The 12,900-nt window shown below is 35.3% G+C and overlaps 3 protein-coding genes across 3 annotated transcripts; 2 read left to right on the forward strand and 1 right to left on the reverse strand.

Annotated features, from left to right (window-relative positions):
• Nucleotides 1-242: 242 nt before the first annotated feature.
• LOC100178564 (bifunctional purine biosynthesis protein PURH) lies at nucleotides 243-6,135 on the forward strand. The gene is made up of 17 exons (XM_002128616.5): nucleotides 243-421; nucleotides 622-748; nucleotides 912-1,055; nucleotides 1,514-1,602; nucleotides 2,009-2,160; nucleotides 2,490-2,643; nucleotides 3,062-3,187; nucleotides 3,395-3,502; nucleotides 3,677-3,762; nucleotides 4,126-4,215; nucleotides 4,497-4,625; nucleotides 4,763-4,855; nucleotides 4,948-5,021; nucleotides 5,077-5,185; nucleotides 5,298-5,357; nucleotides 5,473-5,568; nucleotides 5,626-6,135. Exons 1-17 carry the CDS (start codon nucleotides 397-399, stop codon nucleotides 5,743-5,745), a joined length of 1,782 nt encoding a protein of 593 aa, XP_002128652.1. The 5' UTR covers nucleotides 243-396; the 3' UTR covers nucleotides 5,746-6,135.
• A 25-nt stretch (nucleotides 6,136-6,160) lies between these two features.
• LOC100183982 (dnaJ homolog subfamily C member 8) lies at nucleotides 6,161-10,462 on the forward strand. The gene is made up of 5 exons (XM_018814787.2): nucleotides 6,161-6,171; nucleotides 6,448-7,979; nucleotides 8,218-8,277; nucleotides 8,580-8,783; nucleotides 9,155-10,462. Exon 2 carries the CDS (start codon nucleotides 6,495-6,497, stop codon nucleotides 7,236-7,238), a length of 744 nt encoding a protein of 247 aa, XP_018670332.1. The 5' UTR covers nucleotides 6,161-6,171; nucleotides 6,448-6,494; the 3' UTR covers nucleotides 7,239-7,979; nucleotides 8,218-8,277; nucleotides 8,580-8,783; nucleotides 9,155-10,462.
• Nucleotides 10,463-10,831: 369 nt separating this feature from the next.
• Nucleotides 10,832-12,370, reverse strand: hmg1/2 (transcription factor protein). The gene is given in 4 exon segments (NM_001078265.1): nucleotides 10,832-11,599; nucleotides 11,675-11,849; nucleotides 11,931-12,082; nucleotides 12,177-12,370. Coding segments are annotated over 4 exon segments (615 nt in total). The 5' UTR covers nucleotides 12,330-12,370; the 3' UTR covers nucleotides 10,832-11,464.
• Between the last annotated feature and the right edge of the window lie 530 nt (nucleotides 12,371-12,900).

A 12,900-nucleotide genomic window follows, 5' to 3' on the forward strand; every position in this document is an offset into this window, starting at 1 on the left:
TTCTAAAATGGCATTATGCCCACTTTAAAAAGTAAGCTAAGCCGCCAGACTTTAAACGATTGTCGAATCACGATCCAGGTAAAGTTATATGCTGCCCAAAATCTTACCCGAAACCCATTTTATATATTTCGCACTTCACCAAACAATTTGCATAGTTTTAAATGTTGTTTTTATTAAAGTAGAAGTATGAAAGTATAGGGTTTACTGTACAGTAGATTTGTTTAAGCATAACATCGCGGCTTTAGTTTCGGGACATCCCCAAATATGAAACTAGTCCATTTAAAATCTGATACACGCATGTTGGTTTTGTAAAGTGGGTCATTTGGTTGGTTAAGTGGATTTCAAAACCAGCAAGCGTGCTAGAGGAAGTATATACACATTCTACATAAGAAAATCATGGGGTCAAAACGTAACTTTCTTGGTAAGTGTTTATACTATTATGTTTTTGGTTAAGTGTTATGTGCTACTTCATATGTTAATATTAAAGAGGGATTGTTTTGCTTATGTAAGTCTGGTGACTCTGTATAATCTACATCATATTTATTGTTTGTATGTTAAACTTTATTAAAGTATTTCTTAGTAAGCTACAGTTTAATGTAAAAAATGGGGTATTTTCTACAGCTATTTTGAGCGTTTCGAACAAACATGGCCTAGAAAACTTTGCGAAAAGATTGCAAAATTTGGGAATTGATTTGATTGCTTCTGGTGGAACTGCAAAAAAGATTAGAGATGCTGGAATTGAAGTTAGGTAAGATGGATTGTTTATCCAATATTTTGTTTTTTTTAACGATCGTTGTTTTGCTGCTAATTCTCTCTCTTCCCTGTTTTGTTAAATGTGATATTCATTACTGTATTTAAAGATATAAAATTTTGTTGGTTTGTTCAATTATGATGTACTTTATTAATCTCAGGGATGTGAGTAGTGTAACAGGAGCGGCAGAGATGTTAGGTGGAAGAGTGAAGACCCTTCATCCAGCTGTGCATGCAGGGATACTCGCAACTCAATCTCCATCTGATATTGCTGACATGGAAAAGCATGACTTCAAAAATATTAAGTGAGTTCTTTAAAATTAGCGGATTTTAAGTTAAATGAGAAACTTGCTTTATTCTAGTGTAACTGGAAAAGTCAGTCGTTATAACACGTGTGTTCTACGAGGTATCACACATGTAACTTTTTTGCAGATTGTTTTTCTGCATGGGGGTCAATTTAAACCCATTAGTGACTACTGGGTTGGAACAATTTTTATTAAGTGTCTTGCCGGAAGACACATACGCCCACAATTGTAGTCACAAATTGTGATCTTTTAAAAATAATTGAATTGTATTGTGTGTCATTGCACAAGACATTTTCGACAATTCCTGTGAGTGTCATGCTGTATGGCAAATGAAGCATTCGTGCTTTAAGATCACAAAACCAACAATTAACATAAGACCTCTTCCTCACTTGTATACAATTGGTGGCAGCTGTATATACAATTGCACAACTGTTAAGTGATTGATCCTTTTTTTGCAGGTTGGTCATTTGTAACCTTTATCCATTTGTAAACACTGTGAATAAGCCAGGTATCCAGATGGCAGAGGCAGTGGAACAGATAGATATTGGTGAGTATTTAATTCATACATTATTTGTCAAAATCCTAGTTGGATAGTACTGTGTTATGCTTTTGTTCTCTCTTGGTGAGCTCCTAGTTGATGATCTGGGATTTAGGCCAGATTTGGGACATTACCCCAACACCCATCTGTGCCACTAATGTACATTGTGACTGCATCCTGGTGTCCTGGAAACTGTGTTACAATTAGTGGGTTTTAAAGTCAGAGTATACATACTTGTAGGTGGTTAAGATCTAAACAATTTTGGGGCTTTATGTTTAAGTTTAATTAATATTTGTGTCTGTAATAAACCTCTGACAATGATCTGTAACACTGAGACAGCTTTTAAAAACGGCATATTTAAGAAATGTTTTTGTAGAAAACAGAGGAAATACAATAACCCAATGTTTATATTTAGGTGGTGTTACTTTACTGCGTTCTGCTGCAAAGAACCATGCTCATGTCACCGTGGTTTGCGATCCATCTGATTATGACAATGTAGCTTCTGAGCTTGAAGCATCAAGTGATTGCGACACCAAACCAGAAACCAAGCAGAAGTTAGCTTTAAAGGTGGCTGCATTAGACAGAATGTTTCTATATATTTCTGAACCACAACCTATACTGTATAGAATAGTAGGCCGTGTGCTTCAAATCCCATGTCCTATGCTAACCTTTTTTAGGACCTCACTCATATAAAATAGAATTTGTTACAAGACAGCTTTTGTTCTGTAAACGTTTAAAAATGCAATTCACAAATTGGTTGCAAAATACGAATGAGTTATTAAATGCAGTATTTCTTATCTGATTGGCCATAGTAAATCGGCTATACCACTTAACTGACTTTATTTCATTGTAATAGTTTGTCAATCTGTATACTAAAACAAGCAACACCATTGCAGGCATTCAGCCTCACTGCTGAATATGATGCAGCAATATCCAGTTATATGAGAGGGGAGTATGGTGACAAGCAGCAGTTGCCACTAAGATATGGGATGAACCCCCATCAGAAACCAGCCAAAGTCTACATTAACAACAAAAATCTACCATTTCAAGGTACGTGATTTTTTTAATATTTGTAATGCGACATAGAATAGTTTGGTGCCTGTAGTATAGTGGACATTGCTTCAAGGTTTGATGCTGCTGCCGTTCTAGGCGTTTATGTCCTTATACAAGTCAATTAATGTTAAAACCCTGATGATGTCTCATTGTATGGCAAAAAGTGGCAATGTTTACGGATTATAAAACAAACGATTGCCAGAAGATCTCTTTCAAACTTATAGAAAAGCAAAAAAAAATACCCGCTGTTGCGAAAAAAGAAAAAAACCCACTGCATTGTTCACCACTAGTTTAACCACTGAAAAAATATAAATATTGGTTACTCTACACATCAGGGGCTACATAGCAGATATCTCTTAAATTAAAGGTTTAGCAGTTCTGCTCTGCTACCTACACCTTTATAATTGTTTTACAGTATTGAATGGTTCACCTGGTTTCATTAATCTGTGTGATGCCTTAAATTCATGGCAACTTGTGCGAGAATTAAAATCATCTCTTCAACTACCAGCAGCTGCTTCGTTTAAACATGTCAGTCCTGCAGGTACTTACTTCATATTTATTATCATTTGTTTATTTAAATACGATACTAAATATGGAAATAACAGCAAAATGTCAAATAATAGATTTATAAAAAGAAATACAAAATGTAACTTATTTATTCTCCAGTGGCTACGCCAGTTTTCACAAACCTCGTGCCTGCTTACAATTTACCATGTATATAGCTCTGTGGTTAACTTTTGTTTTAAAGGTGCTGCTGTTGGAAACTTTATGAGTGAGGCGCACGCTAAACTGTGCATGGTATATGATCTTTATGAACAACTGACTCCTTTGGCTATCGCATACGCAAAAGCAAGAGGTGACATTTTTATTATACGAGGTTCAGGTTTTCTAAAGCAGACATCGATTGTATCATGTAACAATTGTAAACTATATCTATCTATTGATGCTTCAGGATATGTTCCTTTACTTATAAGTATAAGAATAACTTCCTCAATCTGTATGCTGCTAATATATTCCATTTTACCAACAGGGGCAGACAGAATGTCTTCTTTTGGTGATTTTATTGCATTATCTGACCCATGTGATGTCATTACTGCTCGTATCATTGCAAGAGAGGTAAGAAAGTTAATTAATTAACACAAGTACTTGGTGAGACTAATGGCTATGAAAGTGTACTTATGAGAGGCATAATATTAAACTGCATATAGATATACATATACACATACTATACGCATATTGTTATATACAAGGTAACTTGTACGCGGACACATAGTGCGTGCAACCGGAACAGCCGTATTATAACGACTGTTGATCCGTCATGCAAGGATAACTAAGTTACATTCATTTATTCATACACATTTTGGCTTGATAAGCCTCTGACACACTGGCTAGTTATTTTGGGTAACGTCATACTTAAAACTATACACCGCTTTTATGTTACATATTTTAGTTTGTTATAAAACTTTGTGTTATTACCAGGTTTCTGATGGTATAATTGCACCTGGCTTTGACAAAGAAGCTTTGGCAATTCTTGGTAAGAAAAAAGGTGGAAAATATTGCATACTGCAAGTAAGAGACGAAACCTGCCATTATCTTTATTATGATATCTTAAGTGTAACCAAAATAATCAACTACAAAGTAACATAATTGCTAACTCGAAATCTGGCTGGAGGTGTTTAAAACAGAACACCCATGTTTAATGACTGTTGTTTTATGGCTACTAGAGAATAAAGTAAGTTGCATTCATTTATTCATTCATTCTTTGCTAACTGAACAATGCCTATATGAGCAGTAGAGCAACTTATCTATACTCAACCATTATCTGATGATTTTCACATTATTTTAATTAGATGGATCCAGATTATGAGGCTCCGGATTTAGAAACAAGGATGATATTCGGAGTTACTTTGGAACAGAAGCGTAACTCACTTCTGTTTGATGAAAGCATGCTACAAAACATTGTGACGCAAAGGAAAACTGTAAGAACATTTGTCTTTGTAAACTAATTCATAAAACCATCTTGAGATTACAGTTAAAGTTAAAAAAATGGCAGAAATGTTGTTTTTGACCCTAATGTGTTAAGGGTATTCTGCTAAATAACACAACATATTCTCAGGTTCCTGAAGCAGCAACACAAGACATGGTAGTTGCAAGTATTGCATTGAAATATACACAATCCAACTCTGTGTGTTTTGCTAAGGATGGTCAGGTAAATAAAGCCTACATATTGATAAATCACCCTTGCAATAAGCATACATCATATTTACGATCACATTTTCACATCAGTAATATTTACTGTAGGTTATAGGTATTGGAGCTGGTCAGCAGTCTCGTATTCACTGCACTAGATTAGCTGGTGATAAGGCAAACAACTGGTACCGTACTTCAGTATGATCATTTTGAATGTGGATTTAATTAAATTATTTTTAGGTGGCTACGTCAGCACCCATCAGTGTTGGGTATGAAGTTCAAGAAAGGGGTAAAACGAGCGGAAATGTCAAATATTATTGATGTTTTTGTGAACGGGACAGTGGGACAGGTATTATTAGATTGCAAAAGTTTTAAAATAGTGTAACTTTATACCAAACTGTGTCATAAGTGCATGTAGCCTAGTTTTTTTCAGTTTGGCTTTACAACTTCATTATTACCAGGACATGGATGAGACAACATGGAAAAATTCACTAGAAAACCCCCCAACGTTGTTGACAGCAGTAAGTATAACCAAGCTATTAGCTTTGGCAAAATATTTGTCTCTATTTACCTTTAATAAATGTTGGTTTTGCTTTGTGTGTAAAACATGTTTTAAAACAACAAGATGTATTTTAGGCACAGCGAAAGGAGTGGATTGAAAAATTAAAAGGTGTTTCATTAAGCTCTGATGCATTCTTCCCTTTCCGTGATAACATTGACAGGGCACAGCAGGTAATTTAATGTATGATCAATATAATCACCCATATAATACACATAACTTTATTTCAGAGCGGTGTTGAATATGTAGTTAGTCCATCTGGCTCCACACAAGATAATGCAGTTGTTGCAGCATGTAATGAACATGACATGGTTATGATACACACCAACGTTCGACTTTTTCATCATTAACAGTTTTCAAAACTGCCAAGAGATGCCTGAAGTTAAAATAGGATGAAATCCTTCATTAATTTTTCGACGTTGGTTAAGTGGCTTGAAAATGTCCAATGATGTGTTTTGTATACCATCGTGCCGTACTACAAAAACATGCAATTTCTTCAACCAATTTGTCTAAAAGACAATAATATTGTTAATGTTTTGTTTTCACTGCCATAACATGCTTTCATTTTTATTGTGACGTTGGAATTCTTCCAACGGAAGGGATCTAAGGACCTCCCAAGTTTGGCAGTTTTTTTTCAGCAAGGCTGAAGAAGTAGTAGTACATGAATACGTACTCCGGTTTCATGATACGGATAAACCATATTTTTACCGTTGTACCGTAAAAAAATAGCTTGGACCAGGCCCAAAGATTGCTGGTTTGGTATAAATTTTAATAAGGTCAGCCACACACAACGTTGAGTCAGGCGCAAACATTTTATAATGGCATTATGAATTTAGTTGCAAAACGCACTCCCGTGGCTTTCATTATATAATGTAGCCTCTGTAGTGGTTTCGCAAGCTGGCGCTAAGCGTCTGCCCAACAACCCACCAAAAAGGTTTGCATTTTTTTTTGCGTGTAGTGTTTTGCATTTTGTTTAGTCATGTCTAAAATTGGTTGAATAACGTAGTTACCTATACTGTTAGTTTTTACTTTTTTAATGTTTTGGTTTTAAGGCTTAGTGTTTTTTGTATAGCTTCATACTGATCTATAAACTCGCAATATGGCTGCGTCTACGAGCAAAGAAGATGATTTTGCGAAGTATATGGCAGAAGTAAAACAAATCGAGAAAGCCGACGCAGTTTTGACGTCCGAGCAGCAAGTCACAAGGCTTAATAGGCCTGGCTCGAAATACTTTAACTTAAATCCATTTGATGTTTTACAAATTATGCCCGATACACCAATGGATGAAGTGAAAAAGAAGTATAGGAAGCTCTCAATTCTGGTGCATCCTGATAAGAATCCCGGGAATCAGGAAAACGCACAAAAAGCGTTTGACGCCGTTAAAAAGTCATGGGAACTTTTGAACAATGAGAAAGAACGAACGGAATGTATGGGGATAGTGGAAGATGCGAAAAATCGGCTAGAAGGAAAACTAAAACTGAAGAGGAAAAAGTTGAAAAAGGATGGGGCTAGTAGCACCGAGATTGCGGAAGATGACTCTGTTGTTTATGCCATGGAACTGCACAAAGAAACATGCAAACTATTTGCTGATCTTGCGCTTGTAAGAAAAGAAATGGAAATGCGTGAAATGAATGAAAGAAAACGGCAAAGACAGCAAGAAATTGAGGCAGAAGAGAAACAAAGCCTTCAGAAGGAATGGAATAAAAACTATGAAGAAAGCAGGGAAGGAAGAGTAAGCAGTTGGCAGGACTTCAAAGGCGGTAAAAAGTCTGGTAAAAAAAGAAAAGCTGCTAAAACTGTGGCTGGTTTTAGGCCCCCCAAAGTTAGAATGGAACAACGGTGATAAACGAACACAATGGTCATACTTAATGAAAGTTTTGCTTTGACAAAGCTGTAAAATTCTCATGAGTTATTGTTTTGAATGACTCATAGGATTTTGCAATCTATTCTATAGTTCCATGAACGTTTAATGGTTTATTTAAAGAATAATTGCCACTAATAAGTAATAACATTATTTTACATACTGGGTATGTATGTATGTATGTTATATTTCTCTAAAAATTATTTTGATTTACCTAAATTAATACTTGATTGGGTGACATTTTTATTGCACTCTATTGTGAAGCCTACACAGCAAAATTGCTAATAATGGATATGACTCATTATGTTTACAGCAGGATCATACTCGCTTAAACCTTCAGCAAATTTATACTTTATTAGGAGCTGGTTTCAATGAAACATTTTTTTCTGTTTATGGCATGTCTGAAACAGGTCTAAATGTTAATAAGAATCTTTTTTTTATTTTATTTTAGATAATTGTTTAGGGTTTCCTTACCCCTTTTTTTCTTGATCAAAATTATGAGTGATAGCAGTAGAAAATACGGTAGCATGAGCGAACCACCTGCACCAGAGTATGCAGAGAATGATCCAAGCGAACCCGCACCTCCAACTTATACAGAAACACAGAATGAAGCGCCTCCCCCGACATATGAGTCTTTATATGGACAGATTGAAGAGGCACGCAGAAGCTCAACCACAAGGGGCGGATTCCTGAAAAGTGTCTGCAAGATTTTGTTCAGTACTGGTAAGTAAGGTTTGGTATGTAAAGTGTTCTCTAGATTTATTGTATTTTCACTTGGGTTCCGGTGCTGGTGTGTTATTCAAAGCATAGTTTAACTTATAATAGAGCTATATTATTCGGTTGTTGGTGCCCATTCATTTTGTTTAGAATGAACCCACCTAAAACTTAATTAATTTTATAAAATTTAAACACTGTTTGTATTTTCCAAAAGAATAAAAAACATAAAACTTTTTTTTTGCAGTTGGCTTTATTGTTTTGCTTGGTATATTTCTCTCTGTTCCAATTTCAATGATAGTGGTTGGTAAGTACTTAGTGTATTTATAATTGTGTCATACACGCACCAGTTCATTAAAAGATTGAACACAACATAGCCTATTGTTTTAATTTAATGCTACTAGATATTTTGGTGGTTTATCTGTAAAGCTTTTAACTGCGACCTGCAAAAACAGGATTTTTCAAGTTTTTTTACAGACCCACAGAGCTGCGACAACAGTTTACAGTTTTAACCAGTAAAAAACTTGTTTTTTCAACTGTTTTATATCTGCATTAATTTATGAAGAACACAAAAAGCTTCTATTAAACTTGCGTTATTTTATTATCTAGGTGCGATTAATTTGCAAAACTGTCCGCTGGAACGTTTTATTCCAATCTGGCTAATTGTTGGTGGATCAGTTGGTGCTCTCATGCAAATAACATCCATGTTTGAAAGAATTCAAAAATATAGAAACCCCGAACGGGAGGATGAACAGGCACAGAAATATTCTGGAAGTTGCTTAGGTTGTTTTAATCTGGCCTGGTTTATAGCTGGTAAGAACTTGTGTTGTTATTCTTTATAAGTTGTATTTAGGATACATTAAATTTGAGATGTATCTTTGTCTTAAGGATAAAAGTATACAATGTTTTTATTTGTCTATGCATAATGGCTTGTATTACCGTCATCTTAACTGGTAGTAGTAGTAGGCCATACTAAACAGTGTTTAATTACTAAGTAATTCTTGAACACCTGTGGCTAAATGTCAATCTCATACAGTGTTAATGGCATCAATGCTAACGTGATAAAAACATTACTAATGGAAATAAAATTTGCTATGTGCAATATTTTTCCAAGAACCACGCTCTAGCATGTCTCATAAACTTAAAATTCATTGCATTTCAATTTAAAACCTTTTATCCTCCAGGAAATGTTTGGGTGTACAGAAACATTCATCCCAATACCAATCCACTAATTCAACCATACTGTGATTACACAACATACTACTTCTCCTTCTGGCTTATTACAGTGGTTTATATATTGGTTGGCCTTGCCTGCTGCTGTTCCTGTTGTGTGGCAATGTGCGGGGCATCAGGGAAACCACAGAATGATGAGGTTTAAAGAATGTTATGCACAAGAAGATGAAAGCTTTATTCTGTATTGTAGGTCCTTGCATTTCTTTCTACATTGCACCCTTTTGTTTATTCCAGATGTTCCCATACATAACATAACTAGATCAGGATTCACTCTTTCATTTCATACTTCCATAGCTTGTAACATAATATTGTCTATTTAAAATCAATTCAAACATGAAAGCCTAGGCTTTGTTTATTTTGTTACTAAGCCTTATTTTCTATTTTGACTATTACGGTTGACTTCAGATTTTGAACTTCCTATTCTGATAGCTCTATTTAACCATTTGCACCTTATACCTTTAGTACAGCTAAGGTCCAGCTCTGTATGTACTGCATTGATATTTTGACTGAACCTTATCTCGTGTTCCACAGGTCACAACACATACCAATCTAACTAAAGCTTATGCACTTGTTGCAGGCATAAAGTGATTTTCATAAACTAGCATCCGTAGCATGTCATCTGTAACCCAAGTGCCATTTACGCTGTAGTAAATAATCTTGTAATTAATTAATAATGTAGTATAATATATATTTATATTTATGTTACTAAAGGCTCACTGTACATACATTATTTCCTTATACCAATTTAGCCTAGTGCTATTTAAAATATTGAATAAGTGTGCTATTTCACCATTACTTCTACTTCATAAGTGTATTTGGTCAGTGCTTCTCAACCCATTAGTGGTCAGTTAATTAGTTTGGGTCTCCCTTTAGTAGTTTTTATTGTTAACCTTAAACTTTTATTGTTAACCTTAAACTTTTTATTACAAATTGTAATAGTTTAAAAATTAGGTTTGCTACTAATTCAAGCCTAACATCTGGTTTGTTGCAAAAAAGGTTGAGAAGCACTGAATTATATGACACTCAAGGACACATTTCATTTTGTTACGAATTGGCTGCATTGTTTTTTTAATTTTCTGAATTCTTAGCCAGCTTTTTTTTCCTTTTTCACCTTCAATACTCAAGTCTTCATGCTTTTTCTTCAAGAGATTTCAAACTTTGAGTGCAGCTTACATTCCATTGGCATTGTATTTAATATATTTAAACTGTAATCATTGTATATTATATAATTTTTCTCAATGTAATCTAGAATGAAATGAGTGTCGAATGTTCTTTGTGAAAGGAGGACAAGATCAAATGAAGAGCCAGGAAAGGTTAGTAATATTAAACTTAGTCGCTACAAAGCAACTACAATTCAAGACAAATAGTTGTAGTTGTTTCAGGTCTATCCCTAAAAGACCAGTTTTATGCCCTAGGTCTTTTTTGTCCGATTTAAATTGTTTGCAACATCATGGGAGTCCCATTTTAGCCAGCTTGCAATATCCCAGTTGGAGTCCCATTTTACTTAAACAGTCAGAAAAATAAGTGGCCAAACAGTTTGCACTATTATAAGCAGCCAGTAACTAAACTATAGTAAAACAGAGTAAGTTCTAGCGTTTAGAGTTGTGTGAATATTAGACACTTATGTATGCGAGGCAAAACATTTTATTAACAAAACGTTGCTCAGTATCACTTTAAAGCATGAATGTCAAACCCTGGAGACGTAGCTTCAATTGGCCAGGGCGACAGTGCTATTGGAGACACGGGCAGTGAAAGACATAACTGAAAAATAACAAAGAGGGCAACTAATACATTGTTCAACGAGATATCGAAGGTTGGTACTGGAAACTAACTGGTGTTATAATGTCATAAAACTCATAAAGTAATTATGTTGCTTTGTTTTATGAACCTGAATCCTGTGGAGTGAGGTTCTTATAAAACTGGAATTATCGTCAGTTGTGCAACAACGTTATTTATGTACAACAGGAATAGAACAGGAACAGAAAAAAAACAACAGCAAAAGCCAGGGTGACAAAAATTAGAGTATAGTAGAAAAAAATGTCGCAGTTGCTGGGCTGGTTTTAGGATAAAATTGACAAGAGTTAATAAAACTTTGGCAACAGGGGTATAAAAAAAATATTTTTTTAATTCAAAATTTGCAGTTGCAACATTTGATAAAACGACGTTTTTTATTTGCCGCAGCAATTCTATTGACTCGTAAAATGTATTTGCACCACTGTGCTTTGTAGGGGAGGGGCGGGTCCAGCGGTAGGTTGGGGATCTCAGTCACTCTCGATGTCACTTTCACTCTCACTGGAGCTTGCGGAAGAGGATGCTGTTGCCTTCTCACTCATCTTTTGACGCTTTGCATCACCGTGGTTTGATGCCTCCTGTTGGGAACGATATTTTTCCATTTCCTGTAAGAAAAAATACAACATTTTAAAACTCATACCACACAATAACTTAAAACACATATTGATCAGTGTCTATACCTTGTTGTACTTGCTTTTCTCAACTTCCCCTTGTTCTGCGTACTTCTTCTTTGTATCTGGTGAAGCAGCAGCCCACTTCTTTCCTAATGCCTTTGCAATTTCTCCTACAGTCCAACCAGGGTTTTCAGCTTTGAGTGGTGCTCTTCTGTCAGCGCAGAAAAGGAAGAAGGCAGATCTGTGCAGAGAACTCATAAATACAATTTTACTATTGTCAAAAAAATTTAAATAAAACAGAAGTAATACAACAATAACGCACTGAGGACGTTTTGGAGCATTTGGATCCTTCTTTTTCTTCTTCTTCTTTGCTTCTCCTGCAGCAGGAACATAATCTTTCATTTCTCGTTCGTATCTTTGCCGATCTTTCTCTGCCATATCAGTGAAAGTTTTCTTTTCTTTGTCTGTCATTGGCTGCAAACAAAAATAATTTATATAAATCAATCTATAAACTTAGATCAATGCATATAACAATGAAGAATGTGGAGTAATGCACATTTTTAATTACCTTCCATCGTTTTGCGCACTTTCGAGAAAATTCGGCGAACACAACTTGTTCATTTGGATGTTTTCTTTTATGCTCTTCACGGCAAGTTTGCACAAAGTACGCATACCCGGTCATTCGACCTCTCGGTTTATTTGGGTCCTTTTTGGTTGGCATATTTCTGAATATTAACACGTTTTGTACAAGTTGCTCAAGATTGTACACCTGTGTTGCATTAATATCAAACGTTAATTGGCATCAACACAATTTAAATAGTAAATAAATATTTAGTTTGTGTTAATTAAATATTATATAACTACTAACTTAATCAGAATAAACATATAATCTATTTAAACTTGTACCCGACCCACGACTCAATAGTAAACAACATATTCGCATACAGCCCGTATCCGGCAAACTAACGTGCGCCAAGCTAAAACTAAGCCTACAGTATACAGCATATACGAATGTGTTGCGATATATGAACAGCGGCACTTTACTGCTGATACAGCCATAGCGAGCAATGGCCGCTATAGATACCGCCCATTTGAAATAAATGTACGCGATAGACCCACTTTGAAGCTAAATTACGGCGCCGCAAAACTTTTTTAAAAAAAACTGACAACAGAGCTGCATAGTCTAATCCTTCCACTAGCCATAGCCGCTAAAAATATTAAAATTCAGTTTACGGTTTAAGAATAAACTAGGTTTGAACGAAGCACACTCATATCAAACCACGCATAGGCAA

This window comes from Ciona intestinalis, chromosome 14, assembly GCF_000224145.3.
Source record: "Ciona intestinalis chromosome 14, KH, whole genome shotgun sequence".
Taxonomy (NCBI): Eukaryota; Metazoa; Chordata; class Ascidiacea; order Phlebobranchia; family Cionidae; genus Ciona; species Ciona intestinalis.

What these genes read in the sequence shown, in the direction of transcription:
- LOC100183982 (XM_018814787.2), top strand. Translation starts at nt 6,495, where the DNA reads ATGGCTGCGTCTACGAGCAAAGAAGATGATTTTGCGAAGTATATGGCA.
- LOC100178564 (XM_002128616.5), top strand. Translation starts at nt 397, where the DNA reads ATGGGGTCAAAACGTAACTTTCTTG. An exon ending in CAAAAATCTACCATTTCAAG is followed by an intron (nt 2,644 to 3,061) that starts GTACGTGATTTT and finishes ATTGTTTTACAG; the next exon opens with TATTGAATGGTTCACCTGGT. An exon ending in GAAAATATTGCATACTGCAA is followed by an intron (nt 4,216 to 4,496) that starts GTAAGAGACGAA and finishes TATTTTAATTAG; the next exon opens with ATGGATCCAGATTATGAGGC.